Genomic DNA, 23,087 nt, shown 5'->3' with positions numbered 1-23,087 from the left:
GCCTTAACTGGCCTCAGTCTCTCCAGGTAAAGGAACGCTGTCTACACTGGGTTTCCCAGAGCTGGGTGTCCCCGAAGTGCCTACAGGGTGGAGGGAGAGCCAGTGGGGCCCCACCTGAGGCCTATCATACACCCGCTGCTCACCCCGCCAGCTCCAGTTACACGACAACTATCCGTTTTATGGATTAGAGTCCTGGATAAGGTTCCATTTGAAGCAAGGTTCCTGCTGCTTGAAAAAATAAGCCCCTCGGGAGCCCTCGCCTCCGAGCTATCCGGGAACGCCCTTGGGTCCCGTCCCTGTCTGAGAGGTGAGGGGCCATCAGGGCCAGCGTGGCCCTTAGTGTGGGCGAGCCAGTTGCTGGCGCTGGAGGCCCCCGACTTGGTTTCTGTTTGGCTCACCCCCTGCCTCTGGCCCCAGGTGGTGATGAAGGTGGTGCAGCTGCTGCCCGATGGGCACCGGGTGAAGAGGGAGGTGGACGCGGCGCTGGACACGGTCAGCGAGACCATGACGCCCATGCACTACCACCTGCGGGAGATCATCATTTGCACCTTCCGCCAGGTGAGCCCCGGCCCGCGTGCCGTCCCCACGTGCACAGCCCAGGAGGGGCTGACCTGGGTGAGAGGTGGCTAGGGCGCCCCACAGGACCCGCAGGAGCTCTCAGGCCCTTCTCCACCTCCGGGAAGTCAGGGTGATCCCTGCCGTGCAAGCACGCCCAGCCCTGACTTTTCCCAGCTGGATACTGCGGTGTTCTGTTGGGTGTGTGCGGGGGTGAGGTTCAGAGGATTCGGCAGCTGCTGTGGCCCTGGGACCCGTCAAGGCTGTGACTGCTCAGACGGAACACCCTGTCCTCGATCCCTGTGGTGCCAGGCATTCACCCTCCAGTTTCTGGGCCACGGGAGGCCCTGGGGGTCCTGGGCAGGAGGCAGGTGGGTGGATGGGTCCTGGGGAGCGGCTGTTTAATATCCGGCAGGAAAGCTATCCAGTGTTTTCACAGCTGATGCTGCCTGAGGGACTGAGCATTCAGTTATACAAATCAGAAGTTTTCTATAAAAGTCCAGATTTCATATAAAAATTCAGAATTTCAGCTGATTAAGAAAAAACAAGCCCTTTAGTAAACCATGGTCCCAGGCACTCTTGCACGTGGCCCAGCTGGTGCAGTCACATAACCCACGGGGGCTGCTCTGGCCCTCAGACTCGGGCCTCTGGTCTCTGTGTGGAGCATACAAACCTGTCTAATTCTGTTCCTCTCTGACCCAGTGAACTTGACTGCCTGCTGGGCAGAGGAGGGTGCTGGCGTGGGAGGGGACAATTGTGAAAGGAGCGGGAGCTTTGAGAAGACTGTGCCCCAAGTGAGTGAGCACCCCCATGGGTGCTGACCTGCGGTGGGGCAGCGGTCCCCAAGAAGGGGCGGCCCTGAGCCAGCCCCACGCTCAGCCTGCCCTGGGCACGTGTTGTGAATGGCTGATCCAGGCCAACCTTTGCTTAGGGTCACAGATCAGATCGCGGTTGGGGGAAAGGGTGTTTGGCTGGAGGCAGGCCACCTGGGGTCAGGTTATGCCCAGGGTCAGCGGTCAGTTGGAAGGGATACCAAATTTGGGGTGGAGAAAGTGGTTAAGGAGTTTCAGACTTTGCTGGGCTTTGAAAGATGGGAGATAGTTTTCCCCACGGCCAGCAGCTCCCTTTGGAGTTGCCTGTGGGTCTCCCTCCTGGCGGTCTGGTATTCTGCCACCAGGTGGCAGCAGTGAACCGAGAGCCTGAGTGCCTCCTGCTCAGGAGACGTTGAGAGAGCAGAGAACCAAGCTTCCACTTCTCTCTGTAGCTAGAGGCCTGAGTAGTAGGAAAGGAATGCCTAGCTCTGCTTCAAAATACCGCCGGTCCCCTCCCGACGCTGACCACACTCAGTCAGAGTACCCCTCTTCACAGCCTCTTCCTTCTGGCCCTGCTGGCTCTTCGCTGCCTTCAGGCAATCCAGGGGTCTCCCCACCCCACCAAAGCTGATAGACCCTCCCCTCCTCTGAGCTCTGCAGCCATGGATGCTCACTGTGGGGCACACAGAGGGTGCAGCAGGGGGCATCAGGAGGGCATGAGCCTCGGGGAGAGAGAGGTCCCACAGAGCACACCTTGAACCGTCCTGGTGTAAGGAGAGCCAGGGGGTGTTGCTTCAGGTGGGAGGGACTGCGTGGGCAAAGGCCAGGGGCTGGAAAAGTGCAGAGAGTTCAGAGGTGGTGAAGGTGCTTCGGTGCCCACGAACACAGTTGTGTTGGAAATTGTCAGAGATGAGATTGGACGGGTAAGCTGGCTCTGCTCTGTTGGCAGCGGGAGGGGAGGGTGGGGTGGCTGGGACTAAGTGCAGAAGATGCTCTGGCTGCTTTTGGAGTTTGGGGTATTTTAATGGAAACAGAACCAGCAGAGGACTCTCGTTCCCTCTCCATAAGATCTGGCCACTTACCCCTATTCCCAAGGCCAGGATGGTGCCAACCTCTGCTGTGGGAAGAGGGGAACCCCTGAACCCCATCCCTGGTGTTGGTGATTGGGGGATAAGGGTCTGGGACAGAAGCAGGGTACAGAGTCATTCCCCAATGTGGCCACCAGGTGGCCCCAGTGAACTGCACTTGGGCTAAACTCTGAAACGAGCTCAAGAGCTGAGGGGCCTGAGACACCCTCCAATTCAGTTCTTCTCACCCTGGCTGTACAATAGATTCACCTGGGAGCTTTAAAATAGGCCCATGCCTGCGCTCCATCCCCAGAGAGTCTGATTCAGTTGGTCTACTAGGGATGGGGGTGGCCAGGGCATGGGTCTTTTCCTAAAGTAACTTAGGTAATTCTGAAGAGCAGTTGAGCACTGCATCCTCTAAGCCAGGGCCCTGAATTTTAGGAGGTTCCGGAGTACCTGGAGGATGTTAGATGCATGTTTCTGGGCCCAGCCTGACCTTTGCTCCTGTAGGTCTGGGTGTCTAGCAAGCTCCTAGATGCTGCTGCTACTCCTGGGCGGGGGCCACAGGGGGGTCTAACATGTCGTGTCTTGCTCTCTTGCTCTCTCCTTTGCTTTTTTTTCTTAAATATATATATTTTATTGAAGTATAGTTCACTTAAAACATTTCAGGGGCATAGCAAGGTGATTCAGTTATATATGTAATATATATATGTTTTCAGATTATTTCCCATTTCAGGTTATTATAAGATATTGGCTACAGTTTCCTTGCTCTCTCCTTTTCATAACAGTTGTTTTGAGGTGTGACTCATACACCACACAAATCACTTATTTAAAGTGTGCAAGTCAATGGTTTTTCGTGTATTCACAGGGTTTATAATCATCACCACAATCAAGTTTAGAGTATTTTCATCGCCCTAAAAAGAAGCTTCCCGTACCCATTAGTTATCATTCCCCCATTTCCTCCCTTCCTCCAGCCCTAGGCAACCACCAGTCTGCTTTCTACCTCTGGGGGTTTGCCTCTTCTGGACATTTCATATACTTGGAGTTATACAGTGTTTAGCCCTTTGTGACTGGCTTCTTTCACTGAGTGTAGTACTTTTGAGGTTTATTCAACTGTAACATGTATCAGTATTGCACTCCTTTTTGTGACTAAACCCTCTTCTTGTTGTATGGACAGATTCCATTTTGTCTCTCTCTTCATCAGTTGATGGGCATGGGCTGTTTCTGCTTTCTGGCTATCATGAATATAAAGCTGCTATGACATGCGTTTGTGCGGACGTCTTTGTAGGAGTGGAATTGCTGAGTCATAACTTTAGGTTCCATCTTTCGGGGAAACTGCCAGACTGTTTTCCAGAGTGGCTGTGCCATTTTATGCGCCCATCAGCAGTCTGTGTGAGGTTCCAGTGTACTGTATCCTCACTGTTACTGGTGATTGCCTTTTTTTTTAAATTAAAATAATTATTTATTTATTTGGCCATATGCGTGGCTTGTGGGATCTTAGGTCCCCGATCAGGGACTGAACCCACATGTTCTGCAGTAAAAACATGAAGTCCTAACCACTGGACTACCAGGAAATTCCCTGGAAATTGTCCTTTTTGGTCTGTCTAGTCAAGGCTATGGTTTTTCCAGTGGTCATATATGGATGTGAGAGCTGGACTGTGAAGAAAGCTGAGCACCGAAGAATTGATGCTTTTAACTGTGGTGTTGGAGAAGACTCTTGAGAGTCCCTTGGACTGCAAGGAGATCCAACCAGTCCATTCTGAAGGAGATCAGTCCTGGGTGTTCATTGGAAGGACTGATGTTGAAGCTGAAGCTCCAGTACTTGGGCCACCTCATGCAAAGAGTTGACTCATTGGAAAGGACCCTGATGCTGGGAGGGATTGGGGACAGGAGGAGAAGGGGATGACAGAGGATGAGATGGCTGGATGGCATCACCAACTCAATGGACATGAGTTTGAGTGAACTCCGGGAGTTGGTGATGGACAGGGAGGCCTGGTGTGCTGTGATTCAGGGGTTGCAAAGAATCGGACACTACTGAGCGACTGAACTGAACTGAACTGAACCCATGATAGCTGTGGTCCAAATGATTAAGTGGCTTCTTACCTGGTCACTGAGGACTTTTGTGGGTAAAATAGGACCTGAAGTCCTTGCCTCCTGTATGAGAGACTGTGTGTCTCTCTGCCCCTCTAGGAGGCAGTGACTGGGTGCTCTGGCAGAGTGTGGAGTGATGGGTTTCCCTAAGGTCCCTGAGTGGGGATCCAGCAGATCCAAGAGGAAGGGGAGGTGGGGTGCTCTTGCTGACAGAGTCAGTTGGGAAGAGGCAGGGAATCAGTTTGGGGAGTATTGCCATCTTAACAATAGTCACTCTTCTAACCCATGAAAATGAGGTATTTTTCCATTTACTTAGGTCTTTAATTTCTTACATGACGTAATTTCCAGAGTGTAAGCTTTGTACTTCCTTTGCTAATTTTATTCCTAAGTGTGTTGTTATTTTTATGCTATTATAAATGGAATTGATTTCTTAATTTTATTTTTTAGTTTGTTTAATGCTACTGTATAGAAATACAACTGGTATTTATATATGGATCTTCTATTTTGCAATCTTGTAGAACACATTTTTTAGTTTTAATACTTTTTATTAGTGAATTTCCTTAAATTTTATGTATACAAGATCATGTCATCAGCAAATAGATACTTTTGTCTTTCCAATCTACATGCTTTTTATTAAATTTTCCCTGGCAAGGTCTTCATGTACAGTGTTGACTAGAAGTGGCAAGAACAGGTATCTTTCTCTTGTTTCTGATCTTAAGAGGAAAGCTTTCTGTCTTTCACCATTAAGTATGATGTCAGCTGTGGGTTTTTCACAGATATCCTTTGTCAGACTGAAGAAGTTCCTCTGCATTCTTAGTTTATTGAGTGTGTTTTTTAATGAAGAGATGTTAACTTTTATCAAATGCCTTTTCTCTTTCCATTGAGATGATTCTTTGGCTTTTGCCCTTATTCTGTTGGTGGAGTGTATTACTGGAATTGATTTTCGAGTGTTAAACCGAGCTTGCATCTGTGGGATAAATCCTTCTTGGTCATCTTGCATCTGTGGGATAAATCGTTCTTGGTCATGGTGTATGATCTTCTTTATGTCTTGCTGCATTTGGTTTGTTGAGGATTTTTGCATCAAATTCATAAAAGCTACTGATCTATAGTTTTCTTTTTCTATGATGTGTTTGTGTGGTTTGGCATCAGGGTGATGCTGGCCTCATACAATGTTGTGTGTGTGTGTGTGTGTGTGTGTGTGTGTGTGTGTGTGTTAGTTGCTTAGTCATGTCCGACTGTGCGACTCTATAGACTGTAGCCTGCCAGTCTCCTCAGTCTGTGGGATTCTCCAGACAAGAATACTGGAGTGGGTTGCCATTTCCTTCTCCAGGGGATCTTCCTGACCCAGGGATCGAACCCAGGTCTCCCTCATTGCAGGCAGATTCCTTACCATCTGAGCCACCAGGAAAGCTACCCATACAGTGTTACCTTCTAACTTTTACAGACGGGGACACAGAAGCCTAGAGAGGGAGAGAGGGCATCCCAAGTGTGTTAGTCAGCTTGGGCTGGCATACCAGAATCCCACAGACGGCATGGCGTAACCGAGAGAAATTTCCTGTCTCACGGTTCTGGCGGCTGGCAAGTTCCAGACCAAGATTCTGGCTGATCGGGTTTCTGGTGAGGCTTTCATCCTGGTTTCCATACAGCTGACTTCTCACTGTGCCCTCACATGGCCTGTGTGTGCCTGTGTGTGCGTGTGTGCGTGTGTGTGCAGAGATGGGGGAAGGCAGGAGGCTCTCTGGTCTCCTTATGTGGACACTAATCTCAGAGGCCATCTAATCATAGACTCCCAGAAGCGCTGTTGTAGAACAAAGACAGGACCTGAAGACCTTATTCCGTATTTCACACACCAGAGTAAACAAAGGGAAGGACCTTTCAAGGGTTGCCAATATGTGATGTTGTTAAATGTGTTCATTTTAAAGGAAGAAAGGAGCAAAAATGAAAACACCCAACTACTATCTAACATGGTTGGTGTTTTATAAAAGAAAGGCTATTTTAATACCAGAAAAGTAGAGTGAGTGTTCTCTGAATAGAGGCCAAGCCTTGAAGAGATTTGTATGTCTGAATGCCTGTGGACTTGGGGAACTGGTCGTGAACCTAGATGTGGGACTTGCAGCTTTTGGCAATGAGGCTGCTGTTTACTTCGAAAGGCAGCATGCTTCCCCCAGGGTCACCCTGTACCTGCCCTGGCCTGACTGGACCCAGAGTCCCTGTCCTGCCTGGGAGCAGGGTGACCTGAGCTGTCCCAGCAGCTTCCAGACTTGAAGGAGCATCTGGCCTCCCGTGTGTGTGTGTGTGTGTGTGCGTGCGTGTGCGTGTGTGCGTGTGTGTGTGTGCACACACGTGTGTGTGCATGCACCCCAGAATGGACTTCCCTATGATCGTCGATCCCTGTGTGGATGGGAAGGAAGCAAGTTAGGTTGTCCTGGGAGGACTGGCGCAAGGAATGAGGATGTGGGAGCTGGAGGGAGCTGGGATCTGACAGGGCCACCTTCATCCTCTCTGGCCGCCTGTGTCCCCCACCTGCCAGACTGGACTGTGGCTGCTTCCTGGTAGGGCTGTGTGTGGGAATGGCAAGGGGACTGGAAGCACAGGGCTTGGGTGGTGCAAAGTGAATGCTCCAGAAAGGGAGCCCCAAGGATCTTTGTGGGGCAGCGTATCTTGTGATATCTTCCTAGCTTTAACCCCCTGAACAGACTCTCAGATTTTAGTGCCACAGGGACTTAGAGAGCATCTGACCACTTTGTTTACAGATGAATAGAGGAATGGGATGCCCAGGCTTCCACATGAGCTATCACAGGCAGAGCAGAGGTGAGAGGCAAAGACCCTCACTCCCAGCCCTGAGCCCCTCCCCTGATGCCTTAACCCCCAGTCTTGGTCCTTGTTGCCCTAGTGGGCTGTGGGGGGCTTGCTGAGGCTCCAGAAGGCAGCTGTTCCCTCTCCCCTTTTCCCCGATGGACTGACTCCTCTGGAATTTGGCAGCTGTGTCTCACTTCTGGTATGTGGCTGTGTATTTAGATCCCTGCCCTCTGGTTTCAAGCCGGAAGCCCTGAGGTGCTCTCCAATGGAGACTGCAGTGTCTGCTCAGAGCAGGCCAGAGCACTGTATGTATACGCTTGTTTGCCCAGTTAGAGCCCCAGAACCTCTGCCTGGCAATGGGTGTACCACCTACATCAGCTGTCCACGTGCCTGGCAACATTCCAGGTCCAGTCCACACTCTGCTCACCTCAAGGTTTCCTCCCAGGAGCCCACCACCTTGGGATTCTGAAACCCTCTGCAGCACATGGCTTCCTGCCCTGCACCCCAGAACCCTCAAACAGTGCATTTCCCTTCCCTGCCAGGTCCAACAGTCAGCTTACACCCTAATCACAAGCAAGTAAGAAAACAACTCCTGGAACTTGGCGAGTGCACTTCTGCCAGCAGTAAAACCATTTCAGGGCCCTTGGTGGAGACGAGCGGGAGGATGTGGAGGTCGCTGCTCTGTTGAGGATCAGGAGGGAGGGCTCAGAGCGTGTGTGAGTCTCCGTCTGCACGGTGAGGTCACACAACAGTGATGAGGACTGTTTGTTGCTTTTTTTTGTGGTTATGGGAACGATGTCAGACCATTACCCAGTCTCCCAGGAATGGTTTCCGTTTGCCTTCTCTTTCTAGTCTTTGTGCCTGTGCACATATCTCCTCTAACAGGAGGATCGTGATGTGTGCCCAGGCTGTCCTGTGTGTTCACCTGGATGATGTTCTTGGATCGGAACGTGTACTCATTGTTAGCACATTGCTTACTGAGTGCCTGTCCTGTGTCTGGGGATGGAATAGTGAGTGATGCTTCACTGAGATTACCTTCGAGTAGAACGAGGAGAGGCTCATTAATAAATAGTTGGGGCTCGTGGACTTTTTAGCCTGTCTGTTGAATACCCTTTATATCCCCATATGTAATGTCGGCGTGATAACGTGGTGGAGTGGGCATGTCCCAGCATCCCCTGCTCTTCCTGTGGAGGTGGCCCGTGAGGTTGCTTCCTGTTGTTCTCTGAGCAGGTGATGGTACCGTGGATCTCACAGCGTGTGCCGCTCTTTCATCCACGTGGCTTGGTTCTGTAGGCTGATTCTTAGAAGTAGGATTATTGACTGAATTGAAAAGTAGGAACTTACTTTTTGTAATTATTTTGGAAAATTTCAAAGTAGGGAGAAGAATTCCATGAACGCTTGTGTTCCCAGCTTCAGGAATCAAGACCAGTCTTATCTCATCTGAAGCCCTGCCAGTGCTGCCCACCACCCTCTCTGGATTCTTCTGAAGCAAGTCCCAGACTGAATATTACTTTCTCTGAAATATTTCAGCATATACATTAGAGAAGGGATCTTTTAAAAAAGGCCGTCATAATGCCATTATCACACCTCAAACAATAGTGATTTCTCATCCTGCAATACCTAGTTGGTGGTAGATTTTCTTACTGGTCTCCCAAGGTCTTTCTGCAGTTGTATCAGGACCCAAAAGATCCACACGTGGCCTTTATCTGATGAGACCTTAAGTCTCAGTGAACACAGAACATTTCCCCTCCTTTCCTCCCCTGAAGTGAAGGTGATGAGGTAACCGGTTATCTTCCTGGGCGGCCCATAGTCTAGATCTTGTCGATTGCACCGCAGGGTTTGGTTGAGCCTGTGTTGCAGTCCCTGTGCTTCCTGTAAACCTAGAGCTTTGGCTCGATCTGATTTGGCTTGGTGTTTGGCCGGCACAGTTGTGGGTGATGCTGGTGCTGCCGCGGGGCCCTGGAAGGTCCTGTGGTCTCTCTTGTGAGCTGGCAGCCTCTGGCGCTCATCTTCTGGATTCCTTATTTTATTCAGGGTTTATAAAGCGGTGATATCTTGGCTCTCTCATTCCCTCTGCATTAATTGATTGCAGTGCTTCCAGAAAGGGACTCCCCCCAAATGCTGTGAGGCCACGAAGGCAGGGCCAGTGCTTGCTTTCCCCTAGATTTGCCATTCCCAGAGGAGCTTTGGGAGGTGCTTCTCTGAAGCCGAAGGGAGGGACTTGGTGAGCCCTAATGTTCCTGCAGACTCGGATGGCACTGGAGTCTGTGTTGAGGGTCTGAGGCTGACTAGGTGGGGGTGGTCTGAGAGAGGGGAGGTGGATGGGAGGTTGGGAGTTGCTGGAGGTGGGAAGACCCAGGCCTCATGTGTCCTTGGCCATCTGGGAGGTATCCTTGCCAAGCTGACTGTACATTTTCACATCCATGGTCTGGCTCAATCTTCACTGTGTGGCTGTGCCTGACCAAAGCAGCCTGTAACATTACCTACATTTGAGGAGGGGAGGCACTGGGCTTGCCCAAGAACACACAGCTGGTAGATGACAGCGGGAGGAGGGCGAGACCTCAGCCCCTGACTCCCAGGTCAGGCCCTGGCCGCTGTGCTGCACTGCTGCCCAAGGAGGAGAAGGCACCATTTCCCCTCCCTTGCCCACCTCCAGCCCCACTGGGAGAATAGTACGACCTGGAAACCATGGCCCAGCCTGAGTAGGGGAAGGAGGCCAGAAGACAAGAACTCATCTCAGACTCAGGTCACGGCTACAGAAGGGCGTGGGACCAAACCTGCACACACGTTTTCCGTAGAGACAGACCTTCCCTGGTGCAGCAGCCTGGGCACCTCTCTCCACTGAGGCCTGCCGCAGGCTGCCGGGCCTCTGGGCTGCCTCCTCCATTCCAGAGTGTCAGTGAGATTGGGTCTGGGCCCGATCACCCCACTTATGTGAAGGGGCCAGAATGCTCAGGGTGTTTAAAAGAAAATGCCTCAGACGGAAAAATGAACGAGAAAATCCTTTGAACTAAAGCACTCCATGAAGTTGGGGTAGAGGTGAGAAGGCTGGGCCCCTGACTGAGGAGAATCCAAGATGGCCACCAGCCCACAGTGGTGACACCATCTGGTGAATGAGTTGTTTCCTGCTGGGTCTGGAAAGGGAAAATATTTGTGACAGAAACCAAGGTCAGGGCTCCTGCAGGAAGTCCTGTTAGAATCATCAGTGCCAGGGGTACTTTTCCTTAGCCTTGGCTAGGGATGCTAATTCTGTATTGGTTCTGTGTTTGAAGCAGTATGGTGTGTCTCTCTTTCCTTCAGAAAGAGGCTGAGGAAAATCTGAGGTGAAGGTACCCACAGAGGGAGACGTAAAACATCCCTTGGTCTCAAATTGAGGTTTGTTTTATAGACTGATGCTTTAACTTTGAGCTGTTCCTTTTGAGTTTTCGGAGAACTTCCCTCTCTTTCTTTGGGTCCACAGAACAGGTGGTGAGGAGGCACGGGTGGGTTTTATTAGACCCATTTTCCTGAGGGAGACACTGAGGCCTAATGAAGTTTTGTGACCAGCTGAAGGCAGGATCAGAACCTGTCTCCCAACTCCTTGGCCCATATTCCTTTCCCTCACTGCCACAACCCAGGGAACGGTTCTCTTGTGGCAGAATAAAAGGATTGGCAAGGAAGCCACCAGCCCTTCCTGGATGCACCACCCTGGGTTGCTAAGAGGTCAGAGAGGTCCAGCTCAGCGCCCCAAGGACTAAGATTATTTTTTAAGAAAAATGTAGCGAGACAGCTCTGGCCCTGACCCCCACATGGGGTCTCTCTCACTCTCTCCAAGACTCTGGCTTGGCCAGAGTTGTTCCTTGGAGACCTCGTTCTGGTGGGTAAAATGTCTCAGGTCGTGCAGTTAGAGCAGTCCTGGGGTGCTGTGAGCTGTCACGTAAAGCATGTCAGAAGGATCCTTCCTGAGACTCTTTAACCTCGGCCCAAAATAGAGCCAGTGGATTGGTGAGCAGCTTTCAGGTGGGGTGGGTGTTTGTAGGTCTGTGTGTTAACGTGAATGTATGAATGAGTGTGAGTAGGCTCATGTTCTCAGTCTGAGACCTCCTTAGCTTTTGCTTCTTTCCTGTCATATGGCTGAGCTGGAACTGCTTCCATCCTCTGGGCGTACTTGCCTGGTTTCTTCAACAGCGTCCATCCAGTGAGCACGGATGGTGTGCCAGGCCTGGTTTTCGAGCAGGCACCATCAGACTTGGGGTTTTCAGTGGTTTAGAAGGGGTTCACCTCTCAACCCCAGCATATTCCCCGCTCGCCTGATACCCAGCCTGTGTGCTCACAGCTGTTGTTGTCAAGTTTGTGATTGTCACTGAAGTAGACTCTTTCTGCTGATCGTCTCTGTTCCATGCACAAGGGCTCATCCTGACCCTGACTCAGACCCTGCCTGGCTCGAGCAGGACTCCATGAATGTCTGCCCGTAAGTGGATGGAAGGGGGACGAGGGAATAGTCACTGTGTGATTAAACAGGAAACTGGCCCCCACCATCTCTGTACCTTTTGGTTCTTTGTCCTCATTGTTGGTCTCCAGGAGAGGGCGCTCTTCTCCAGTGACTGACAGAGCCCTAGTGGGGGTTGGTAAGCTGGGTGTTAGCCCAGGCTCTGCTGGTAACTTCCGGTGCAACCATGAGCCCATCACTTTGACCTGCCTGGATCTGTGTTTTTCCATCTGTCACTTGGGTTCACTGCTGCCGCCCGGCCTGCTTTGAGGGGTGGTGGTGAGCACCAGCCTGGGTACGGATGATGTGGGAGTGGGCTGTAGGGTAGCTGGGACACCAGGGAGACTCCCTGGGTCGTGTGCAGGGACAGTGGGCTCTTGAGGCTGGCACCGTATCTGGTCGGCCCTGAATCCCAGAGCCTGGCCTCCGGGTGACAGCGTTTGTTGAATAAACAGCACACAGAGAAGCCCATGGTGCCAAGTTTAGCTCCTTCATGCTTTGAAAGTGCTGATCCAAATATGACATCTTCGGAAAGCCAGTTACCCACGTCTGGGCTGAGGGCCTAATCCCTCTTGGGGATTAGGTGTGGAAAGCTTCCTTGGGCTTGAGGCCCCTCTTTCCCACAGGCCTGAGGATGGAGTCTGTAGGGACTCATGTGGAGCCCCCAAGGAGAGGGTAGCATTGAACTTTGAGAAGAAGGGTGGGGTCTGAATTTGGGAACCCTGCCCCTTAGGAACTGCCATCTTTTTTTTTTTTTTAATATTTTGGCTGCGTATTTCGGCATGTGGGATCTTAGTTCCCTGACCAGGGATTGAACCCATGTCCCCTGCATTGGAAGCTTGGAGTCTTAACCACTGGCCCACCAGGGAAGTCCAGAAACTGACCATCTTTGAGTGCTGTCAGTCTCCTGACCAGTCTGAACCCTGCTTCAACTGGAGAGCAGCGGTAACCAGAGGAGGGCTTGTTCTTGGGGAGCAGGCAGGGAGAGGGCAGCAGGGGGCTCCAGTAATGGTTCCACGTTCTTGCAGGCTCTCTCTGGTGCTGTGGGGAGAAGAGACGGCAGGGACGGGGGTGAGGGCAGCGGCAGGGAGGCCAGGCAGGAGCAGTCCCTGAGATGTGATGGCTTTACTGGAGCATGAGAGGTGGGTAGCTTCTGGGGGTGTGTTGATGTAGAGTCGGTGGGATTCTCTGATTGGTTGGATGCGGGGCTGGGACCCACTGACTCATTAGAAAAGACCCTGATGCTGGGAAAGATTGAGGGCAGAAGGAGAAGAGGGTGACAGAGGATGAGGTGGTTGGATGGCATCACCAACTCAATGGACGTGAACTTGGGCAAACTCTGGGAAATGGTGAGGGACCAGGAAGCCTGGTGTGCTGCAGTCCATGGGGTCTTGAAGAGTCAGACATGACTTGGTGACTGAACTGAACGAAACTGGGGCTGAGAAAGGGAGAGGTCGAGGAGGAATGTCAAGTTCGGGCCTGAGCAGCAGGAAGGATGGAGTTTCCTCTAAGAGGGCAAGTTATGGGCGGGTCAGGTTTGGGGAGGGCTCCCAAGGTCCGTTTGGGGTGCGGGTGGAATTTGTGGAGTCTGAACTGTATCCATGTGGAGCTCATGAGCAGCGGTTGCACGTCTGAGTCCCGATGCAGGTGTGTGTGTGGGAGTCCGCAGGGTCCTGCCTGCACTCTCGGTCCTAGGTGACACTGAAAGGGTGACATGACCTGGGAAGTGAGTGTCCATTGACTAGTCAGGCACCCTCTGCACACCGGGTCCTGTTCAGACACTTGGGGCTGTGGTGGGGAGGCAGAGATGGAAGCCTGCTTATAATCTGACATCTGCCCCAGTTTATCGCTGTCTTGAGGAGACCAGTCATGCCTTGAAGAAGCAGTCAGAAACCTTCATGATGGGACTTCGCTGGTGGCCCAGTGGTTAAGTCTCTGAGCTCCCAATGAAGGGGGCATGGATTCAATCAATCCCTGGTCTGAGAACTAAGATCCCGCATGTCATATGACATGGCCTAAGGAAAAAAAAAAAGAGAAACCCTCATGATGGAATGTATTGTAGTAGTTAATGAATTGGTGCAGAGAATGGGAGCCAAGAAGGGCAGGTTGTGGGACTGGATGGTTCAGAGCCTTGGGAGAACAGGGGCTTGTCCAGGGCCTGGAGGGACAAGGTGAACATTACCTGGCCGGGTGAAGGGAGAGAGCATTCCAGACAGGAGGAAGAAAGAGGGTAAAAGTACAGCTCCAAGAGTGAGGCAGGGAGTGGTTGAACTCGAATGTGGTGAAGGGGGCTAGGGTGCTGGTAGGAAAGCTGGAGTTTTGGAATTCATGTCCCAGCTTAGAACTCTGCGACCTTGCTGAGCCCCATCTGCAACATGAGATGACCCTCCTCCCTCATGGGGTCGCTGGAGGGCATATCAGAATCTCATCATCAGATCTGCATGAACATGCTCAACCTGGTACCTGCACCCAGGGGCCCTGTAGCCTCTGTGGGGCTCTCCCACGTGGTCCAGCAAGCAGCAGAGCTTCAGGGGAGCCACTGCAGGTGCCGCTGGGCCCGTGCTGATGCCGGGTAGAATGGAGGCGGGAGAATCCTGACCTCCCCAGCGCCTGGGCCACCTTTCCCAGGCCCTGTCTATTTTAGTGTTCAGTCCCCAATGGATGAGGAAACCTCTGCTCTGCCACAGCTAATGACAGCCTGGCCTGCCAGGCCACTTAAAAACAGCCACTATTTTTATCTACTGGAGGCGGCTGGCCTGTCTTCCTCTCCAGACAGTGCTGACATGGGGTGATTTTGAGGAAACCAGGGCTTTGCTAGGAAGGTGGGTCATTGTCTCAAATCATAGACTGCGGTCTGGCAGGATGCACCTAAGGAACCTTCCGGCGGGTGTCAGGCGTCACCTTGACCCAGTGGTCTGAATTTAGAGATAATTCTACCCTACCTTGCCAGTAGGACTCGGAAGGAATCACTTGACCTCTCCACCCCAGATGGTCCTCAGAATCCTTGCTGGAGTTTCAGGGCACAGCAGGATTATGTCCCCCCCCAGCTGCAGGGGGTGCCAAGAGGATAAGGGCTGGTGTGGCTGTGCCCCTGGGCTGAGCCCGGAGCTGGGGCCTCTTCACACCCCAGGACCTTACTTCTGAGCTCTCAAAAGTAGTTTGCAGTGGCTCTCACTTGGTGGGACAGTGGGTGAACTCTTTTCCTTCTCTCTAAGAAACTGTATTGAACTAGGCTCCTGGCCTTTGGATGGAGATTGGGGAGCAGGGTAAGGGATGGGGTGGTGGATGCCCAGTGCTTCTCAGCATGACGTATTCATCCTTAGAGACAGGCAGAATTGTGCTGTGTTGGCCACAGTTGGTATTTAGGTAAAAAAAATTTTTTTTTTTAATTTTTGGTTCACTGCTTAATTTCTAAACAAAAGTTTTTTGTTTTTTGTTTTTTTTTTGAGCACTTGGTTGCCTGATTCCTAGAACAACAGGCATCCTGGCCCGACCCTGCCCAGTCATCTTCCCAGGGCAGCAGCCATGGGGCCATTCCCACCCTCACATCCGCCGGAAACCTTCACCGGCTCCTCTGTCTGTAGGTTCCGGGCCACCCCTGGCTCTAGGTCCCCTGCTGCTACAAACCCCTCCCCACTCCCTCTGTTGAACCCACCTCACTCTTTGACCCTTGTCTCTCCTCTCAGGACACCTTCCTGCCCCCTTCTTCCTAACGCACCTCAAATCCTCCTTCTCTCAGAGCCCCTTCCTCTTCCAGCCACCCGTCTTGCCCCGATCCCGCCATCCGGCTGCTCTGGGTGTTTGCCGATTGTCCTTCGCCTCCCCCAGACCACAGGCATCTCCGCGGGCAGGGCCTGTGTGTGCCCCACCTTTGTGCCGGGCCCCCACCCCCTGTTCCATGAATGGTTGGACCCGTGTGACTCCCCAGGGCTTATAGGTGTTTCCTCGTACCATGCTTTGCTGAGCTATCTGACCCTTGCGATGTGGGGCTGAGAGTTTAAATGGAAGAACTGGGACCAGAACCCAGTCCCGTCTCCCAGGGAGTCAAGGCATTGGCCGTGATCCCCTCGCCCCAGTGGGGCCCCATTCACTGTCTGCCTTCCACCCCTGCTCCGTTCGCAAGCCTTCAGAGGTGCTTCTGGAAGGTAATGGGAGGGGCCAGCTGTGCAAGTGAGCGTCCACTCCCGACCCTGGAGCAATGATGACAGAGGCCCCAAAGGCCGAATCACCCGAGGCAGAAGTGGGAGGGGCCACAGGCCCCACGAGCCTGTCTGCTGCAGCTCACTGTTCAGGGTGTTGTGGGTTGTGTCACGTCTGGGGTAAGGGCCCGCCTGGGAGCCTTCCCGAAGGAGATGCATGAGACTGACATTGTGTGCCTGCGTGGGAAGGCTTCCAGCTGTGGCCCAGCTGTTAGGAGACCACCCTTCCTCGTTCCTGGGGGCTGGGAGTCATCTATGCTCTCCCCTGGGTGCTCCTGGTGCCTGAAGGTACAGCCGCTATGCCGCACCCTCTTCCTGGAGTAGAGAGGGCTGCTGTGGGCCCTGGATGGTGGCCAGGCCTGGAATGGTGGTGCGGTGGTGAGAAGAGGGAGGGTGCGAGGTGAGGTGTGGCGTTCAGTCCTTGGGGCTCCCCCTGGGTGGCGATCCATCTGTGGTGGGCTGAAGGGGCACGCTCAGGTGTTGGGGTGGACACCCTACAGTGGGGGAGCTGGCCCTGTTTGTCCTGGGCCTGTGCCCCCGGCTGCCCGCCAACCCCCATGCTGAGGAGAACCTGGAGAGGCCCCCGAGTAAGCCTCCTTCCTCCTGCGCATCAGTCTCCTGTGAGTCCTCCATTAACAGGTCACCTCTAGTCTCAGACCTTCAGTGGCTCCCCAGTGCTGAAGCCTCAGCCCTAGCTCCGTAGATGCCCAGGGAACTTTTCACAATCCAAAGCCCAGGCCCAGCCTGTGGAGATGCTCGTCTGGTCTGGGGTGGGGCCCAGGCATCTGCAAGCAGGGCAGCTGATTAGAGGGAGGCTGTCTCAGCCCAGGGCTGCTGCCAGTGGGTGCCAACCCACCCCTTCGCACCCTCCTTCCAGCCAAGCTGGCCCCTTCCTGATGCCCACCTGCCTCGCACCACCCTCACCTCTGTCTTCCCCTTCTGCTGCTTACTGTCCATCCGAGTCCATGGAAGCCCTCACGGTCCAGCTGCACCCACGCTCTCTGGGAAGCTCTTTAATCCCTTGGCTGTCTCTTTTCCCCTTAGCAGGGACCTCGTGCTCTTCTCCTAGAATGTGCTTGGGGGTCACTCTTTGAAAGGGTCTGTGTCCCATTCCAGTCTCTTCCTTCCCTGAAGTGCTGCACCTCTTGCTAATTCTGTTTCTGTGGTCTTTCTATGATCTGTCCCCAGCTTTGGAGAGAGTGTGTGTGTGAGAGAGATTTTGTTTGTGTGTGTGTATGTGTGCAGTGTGTGTGTGACTCTAGTTGTGTGGGGTGTGTGAATGAGGGTATGTGGGTGAGGTATTTGTGAGTGTATACATATATGTGTATGAGTATGGGTGTGGTGTGTACAATTGTGAGAGTCTCTGTGTGTGGGATGTGTGTTGAGTGTGTGATTATGAGAGTCTGAGTGTGTGTGGAGTATGTGAATGGCGTGTTTGTATATCTGTAGAGTGTGTATAGTGTATATATGATTGTGAGAGTCCGTGAGTGTGTGTGGTATGTGTGACTCGGTGCATGTGGTGTGTGAGAGGGGTGTGTATGTATGAGTGTATGTGTGTTGTGTGTGATTGTGAGGATCTGTGTGTGGTGTGTATATGAGAATGTGGTGTGTGAATGGGGTGTGTGTATGAGTGTATGTGTGGTGTGTGTGATTATGAGAGTCTGTAGGTGTGGAGTATGTGAGTGGTGTGTTTGTATATGTGTAAAGTGTGTGTGGAGTGTATGGTGTATATGACTGTGAGAGTCTGTGAGTGTGTGGTGTGTGTGTATGTGTGGTGTGTGATTGTGAGGCTCTGTGAGTGTGTGGTGTGTGTATGTGAGATTAAGATGTGTGTACATGTGTAGAGTGTGTGTGGTGTGTGTGTATGAGTGTATGTGGTGTGTGTGATTGTGAGGCTCTGTGAGTGTGTGTGGGGTGTGTGACTGAGTACCTCTGCGGTATGTGTGAGTGTATGATGTATGTGATTGTGTGTGGTGTTTGTAAGGATGGGGCATGTGTACATGTGTAGAGTGTGTGGTGTGTGAGGATAGGGTGTGTGTACATGTGTATGGTGTGTGTGGTGGGGATATGTACATGTGTAGAGCATGTGTGTGAGTGTGGGATGTGTGTACATGTACATGTGGTGTGAGTAGGGGGCATGTGTACATGTGTAGAACGTGTGTGGTGTGTGTATGAAGATGGGGCATGTGTACACGTGTAGAGTGTGTGTGGTGTGTTTATGAGTGTGGGGTGTGTGTACATGTGTAGAGCATGTGGTGTGTGTGTGTGAGGATGGGATGTGTGTACATGTGTAGAGTATGTGTGGTGTGTGTGTGTGTGGTGTGTGTGCCTGTGTAGAGCATGTATGGTCTGAGGATGGGGTGTGTGTACATGTGTAGAATGTGTGGTGTGTGTGTGGGGGGGTGTGTGTGGTGTGTGTGTGTGGCATGTGTGCCTGTGTAGAGCGTGTGTGGTGTGTGTGTGAGTGTGGGGTGTGTGTGCCTGTGTGGAGCGTGTGTGGTGTGTGTGTGAGTGGAGGGAGTGTGTGCCTGTGTGGCATGTGTGGTGTGTGTGTGTGAGTGGAGGGCGTGTGTGCCTGTGTGGAGCGTGTGTGATGTGTGTGTAAGTGGGGGGCGTGTGTGCCTGTGTGGAGCGTGTGTGGTGTGTGAGTGGGGGGCGTGTGTGCCTGTGTGGAGCGTGTGTGGTGTGTGTGTGTGGGTGTGCAGTGTGCTGGGGTGGGGATGAGAGGTCCATTCTGACCCCCGTCCCGTGCCGTCCGTCCTGCAGGCGAAAGCGGCCAAGTCGGAGCAGGAGGCCCGGAGGCTGCGGCTGCGGAGCCTGCAGTACCTGGAGCGCTACGTCTGCCTGGTGCTCTTCAGCGCCTACCTGCACCTGGAGAAGGCCGGCTCCTGGCAGAGGCCCTTCAGCGCCTGGATGCGGGAGGTGAGGGCGGGTCCTCCCTGCGGCCGAGGTTGTGTCTCGCTCAGTCTGGTCCAGCCGGCGTCTGCGCTGGCAGGCCGTGAGCGGGGGATGCGGAGCAGCAGACAGAGCCGGGTGGGGGCTGGGCTGGGCCCCTGTGCCCTGCGTCCCCGGGGCAACGTCGCCTGGGTGCTTCACGCCCACCGCCGTGTTCATCCCTCACCTGCGCCCTCTGCGCCCCTGCCGCCTTCTAGCCATGACCGTGGGCAAGGCGCGTAGCCGCTCCGGGCTTCCGTCCCCAGAGTCACCACGGAAGTAGTGTCGGCACAGTGGGCGCCCCCTCAGGAGGCTGCGGCGGGGATTCTGTGAGAGTCGCGCACTGCCGTCTGCCCCAGCTCGCGTCAGCAGGCCTGCCTCCCGTGGCCGCTGGACGCTCCTGCTCTAGAGGAGGGGTCTGGGCGCAGAGGGGTTCAGTGCCGTGTCCATAGTCAGCGCTAGAGCAGTTGGTTGGCTTCAGAGTCCACCATTTCCGGCCTGGGACAGACATGTCCCCGGCCACCTCGTCCCTCCCCTCTGCTTGGCTCTTCCCGGCTTGGCTAGTTTTAGAGGCAGAGCTGCCGCCTCGGCTCCTCTAGGGTAGGAGAAAGGTCTCCCTTCCTGCTTGGCAGAGTGGCCTGTAATTACCCCTCCACTGGGACGCTGGCCCCTGCTGACCTCACCGGCCTGTCCTGGTGGTTGACATCTGGACTCCAGGCTGGAATTAGCTCCCGTGGGCAGGGTGGACGGGAAGGCGGGAGTGACAGGGGTAGGAAGGGTGTGGGGCTTCAGGAGGTGTGCAGGTGGGGTCAGAGCTGCGAGGGGACAGAGGCTGGGAGGCCACTGCAGGGCCCGGTGCCAGGACGGGTGGCTGCTGGGGGTTGGTGCCGAAGACAGGCCTTCAGGTAGTCCTGATGTGGGGGTGGGTCACGCCAAGGTCACAGTGGGGCCACCCTCTTGAGGAGGCCTGGGCTCAGCGTCCTCTTGGCAGTAGTAGGGGACCTAGGACACTTCTGCTGGGAGAGCTGAAATAGGGGGAAGGAGCTTGATCCCCTCCCCAGCTGAAGCTGGGTGGTGGGTCGTGGGAGATGTCAAGGTTCTAGCCTCAGGGGATGAGCAGAGGGGCAGGGGGTGAAGGTTGCCTGGGGATGTTAGTTTGGAGTGGAGCCTACATCCTTCCCATCCCCAGGATGGTGGGGAGAGAAGGCTGGTCGTTGAGTGGTTTGAGTCTAAGGCCAGGGCCTGGGCCCTACAGCTGTATGGAGAGTGTCTAGGGAGGCCTCAGTCAACCTGCCTGAGTTGAGGCCCTCGGTGGGCCTGCCGGGTCCACAGTCGGAACTCATGGCCAAAGGGCTCTTGCCGGCTGCTGCTTCCATGCTGGCTTCCCCAGCGCTCCCCGCAGGCCCAGCTGTAACACCAGGAGCAGCTGGGCTTGTGCTCCTGAGTGTGCCCATGGGAGCATCGGGGCTGAAGGCATGGGGCGTGCTTGGCCTCCCCCTCTGCTCTCCGCTTCCTACCTGCCCTTACTGCCTGCCGAGCGCTTTCTGTGCAGCGCAACCCTCCACGCTGTGCTCTGCCTTCACAAGGAAACGGAAGCTCGGAGTAGTTAATAGGAATCAAGACCCAAACTTGTGCAGGTCGCTGAGCTGGTGGGAGGCAGTGCTGGGTCCCAGACTCACACATGTGTCAGCAGAGCCCGGTGAGGGGTGTGACAGAGGAGGGCATGGGACCCGAATGACACCCTCCCTCCCCTCGAGCAAACTCTCCTGTCGTCCCCAGGTGGCAGCAAAGGCCGGCGTCTACGAGATCCTCAACCAGCTGGGCTTCCCCGAGCTCGAGAGCACAGAGGACCAGCCCTTCTCGAGGCTGCGCTGCCGGTGGCAGGAGCAGAACCGTGGCCCCGAGCTCTCCGCAGCAGGGGACTTCCTGTAGGAAAGGGGCTTCCTGTGGGACGCGCTCCCCCTGCCCCTGCTATCACCGCCTCCCGCAGGGCCACCTCCCTCCCCATGTGGTCTGGGGGTACCCGATGCTCTTCGGTGGCAGTGGCCCTGAGAAGCGACTCCTCGGCTTCCCAGAGACCAGGGTGGGTGAGGATCCCCTTTTTGAAAGAGTTGTTACAGGATAGTTGGCCACAGTGATGCCTTGTGAATGGCCGCTCCTGGAGGGCCTGCAGGAAGGTCCGGTGTGGCATCAGCTCTCCAAGGTGCTCACTCCCCAAGTTGCCAAGTCAAACCTCTCGCCATTTCTGTCCTCCCCTCTGCCCCGAGCAGTTCTGATGGCCCCTGGCCTAGAGCAGTCCTGGCCAGTGTTGGTTCCTTCCCTGCAGCTCTCCCACATGGCTTCTCCCCTTTTGCTGCCTGAGCGTTGCCCTGGTGGCCCTGGGCTCCCTGGGAGATGGGAGATGGGCCCTGGGAGGTGGACTTTGCTCTGGCTAGATTTGTTACCTTAAAGGCAGTTTTCCGCAGTGTTCTTGCCTCTCATTCCTTGTCTCAACCTCAAGACATGAGAAAAGAGAACCACATTCCCTGCGGGTTCAGTGGAGGCCTCTGCCCCTCCTGCCTTTGCCCGCTCCCCTCCCCTGGGCTGGCAGGACTGTAGAGGTTTCCATGGAGCTGAAAACAAAAGGGAATCCCTCTTGGAGTTGGAGGGGGCAAGAAAGAGCTCCCAGAGGTGCATGCCGCCCTGTGGGAGAGGCCTGCTCCTTTTCCCTGGAAGCATGGAGGGGAGGTTTGGGGAAGCACCTCCTCCCTGCTCTGCCTGGCCCCCCAACAGTGGTCTGAGCCCCCACCTGGTGTGGCAGGAGCCGTGGGGACTCCTGGGTGACCCTGAATGAGCAGTGGGATGTGTGAGAGTGGGCCAGGGATGGCACAGGGGGGCACGTGGATTGCAGGCCATCCTCACTGAGCACCCTCAAGTTGCCTTGTGATGGGAACAGAAGAGGCCAAGGCCTGCCAAGTTGGCAGCTGCTGGGACCAACTCTGTGTGGATGGTGGGAAGGTTGCTCAGAGAGGCAGGCGGCTGTTGAGCTGAGCCTGTGGCTCTCCCTCCGGGGACTGGTCTCCTCCTAAAATGCAGGGGCTGAATGGTGTGGACTCTGTCCCCCTGGCCTGGCTCACTGGGGCCAGGCAGGCCTGTTTTGGTTGGACACCAGCACTTGGGCAGAAAAACAGATGATGTATCACTGGTTGTGGTATTTTGAAAAGGTGGATGAGGCCAAAGTGGTTCATATCTACCTAGTATTGGAAAATTTATGACCATTTTGGCTGAATTCTTTTGCAAATCTACTGTATGTCTTTTCACTACCTTTTTAGATTTGTTGTTTTTGGTTTTTATTTTTGCATGTAGTAAAAAGTGTTAATTTCTCTGCAGACAAGGTCTAGATGAGGGGTCAGAGATCAGGGCTGAACTGGGAGGGATCCTTTGCGTTCTCATAGTTGGCCCTGACTTTCAGCTGTGCTGGGATTACTCGCCGGTCACATCACCTCTCTGCCTCAGTTTCCCCATCTGTAAAATGGGAGAATAATACTTGCCTACCTACCTCACAGGGGTGTTGTGAGGATTCATTTGTGATTTTTTTTTTTAATAGATCTTTTGAGCATTAAAAATGGCTAAATGTGAAGTGTGCTTGGCTGCCAATGTCTTTAGTGTGGGGCAGGTATTACAGAACTGGTACCAGCTGAGGTCCCTGTTCCCTCAGAGTAAGGGTGGGAGGGCAGGGTGAGCCAAGAGCACCTGCCCTTTGTGCACCTGATTCTCAGAGAAGGTGGGTTTTCCTGGACATCATTCTCTTTCCTTCACATCCCCAATCATGTATGACCATCTCATTCTGGATGTCCAGGGCTGACGTGCTGAGGAGCCCCTCCTTGAAGAAAGTAATGTAACAGGCTAATTCACACTAAAGTGTGAAGGACTGTTATATTTAGGGAGATGGAGCAGAATTGAATTTCATAGGCTATGAAGCAGAGTGAAAGCAGGGTGGTCCTCAGCTTCTACTTCCTTTTCTCATCCCTGCAGACTTTTCTCGGTCCCTTTAGGCCCCTCAAAGGCTCGAACACATTTGTGTTGAGAAATTTTGTGTTGAGAAATGGATGTGTAAAGAGGCAGGAGGGAGAGTGAGGCAGGCAGAGTGCAGACCCAGGCTTCTCCCTAGGCTCTTCCAGGA

General features: G+C 53.8%; 1 protein-coding gene across 1 annotated transcript in view; it reads left to right on the top strand.

Moving 5' to 3' along the window:
* Nucleotides 1-21,382, top strand: part of PALD1 (phosphatase domain containing paladin 1) — a 41,645-nt gene extending 20,263 nt beyond the window's left edge. Inside the window, exons 17-19 of the mRNA XM_052640747.1 lie at nucleotides 418-558; nucleotides 18,758-18,913; nucleotides 20,705-21,382. Of these exons, the coding sequence (XP_052496707.1) occupies nucleotides 418-558; nucleotides 18,758-18,913; nucleotides 20,705-20,857 (450 nt within the window). The 3' untranslated portion in view covers nucleotides 20,858-21,382. The remainder of the gene's footprint in view (nucleotides 1-417; nucleotides 559-18,757; nucleotides 18,914-20,704) is intronic.
* Nucleotides 21,383-23,087: the final 1,705 nt, after the last annotated feature.

Source organism: Budorcas taxicolor, chromosome 5 (genome assembly GCF_023091745.1).
Source record: "Budorcas taxicolor isolate Tak-1 chromosome 5, Takin1.1, whole genome shotgun sequence".
Lineage (NCBI taxonomy): Eukaryota > Metazoa > Chordata > Mammalia > Artiodactyla > Bovidae > Budorcas > Budorcas taxicolor.
This window is presented reverse-complemented; position numbering and strand designations above follow the sequence as displayed.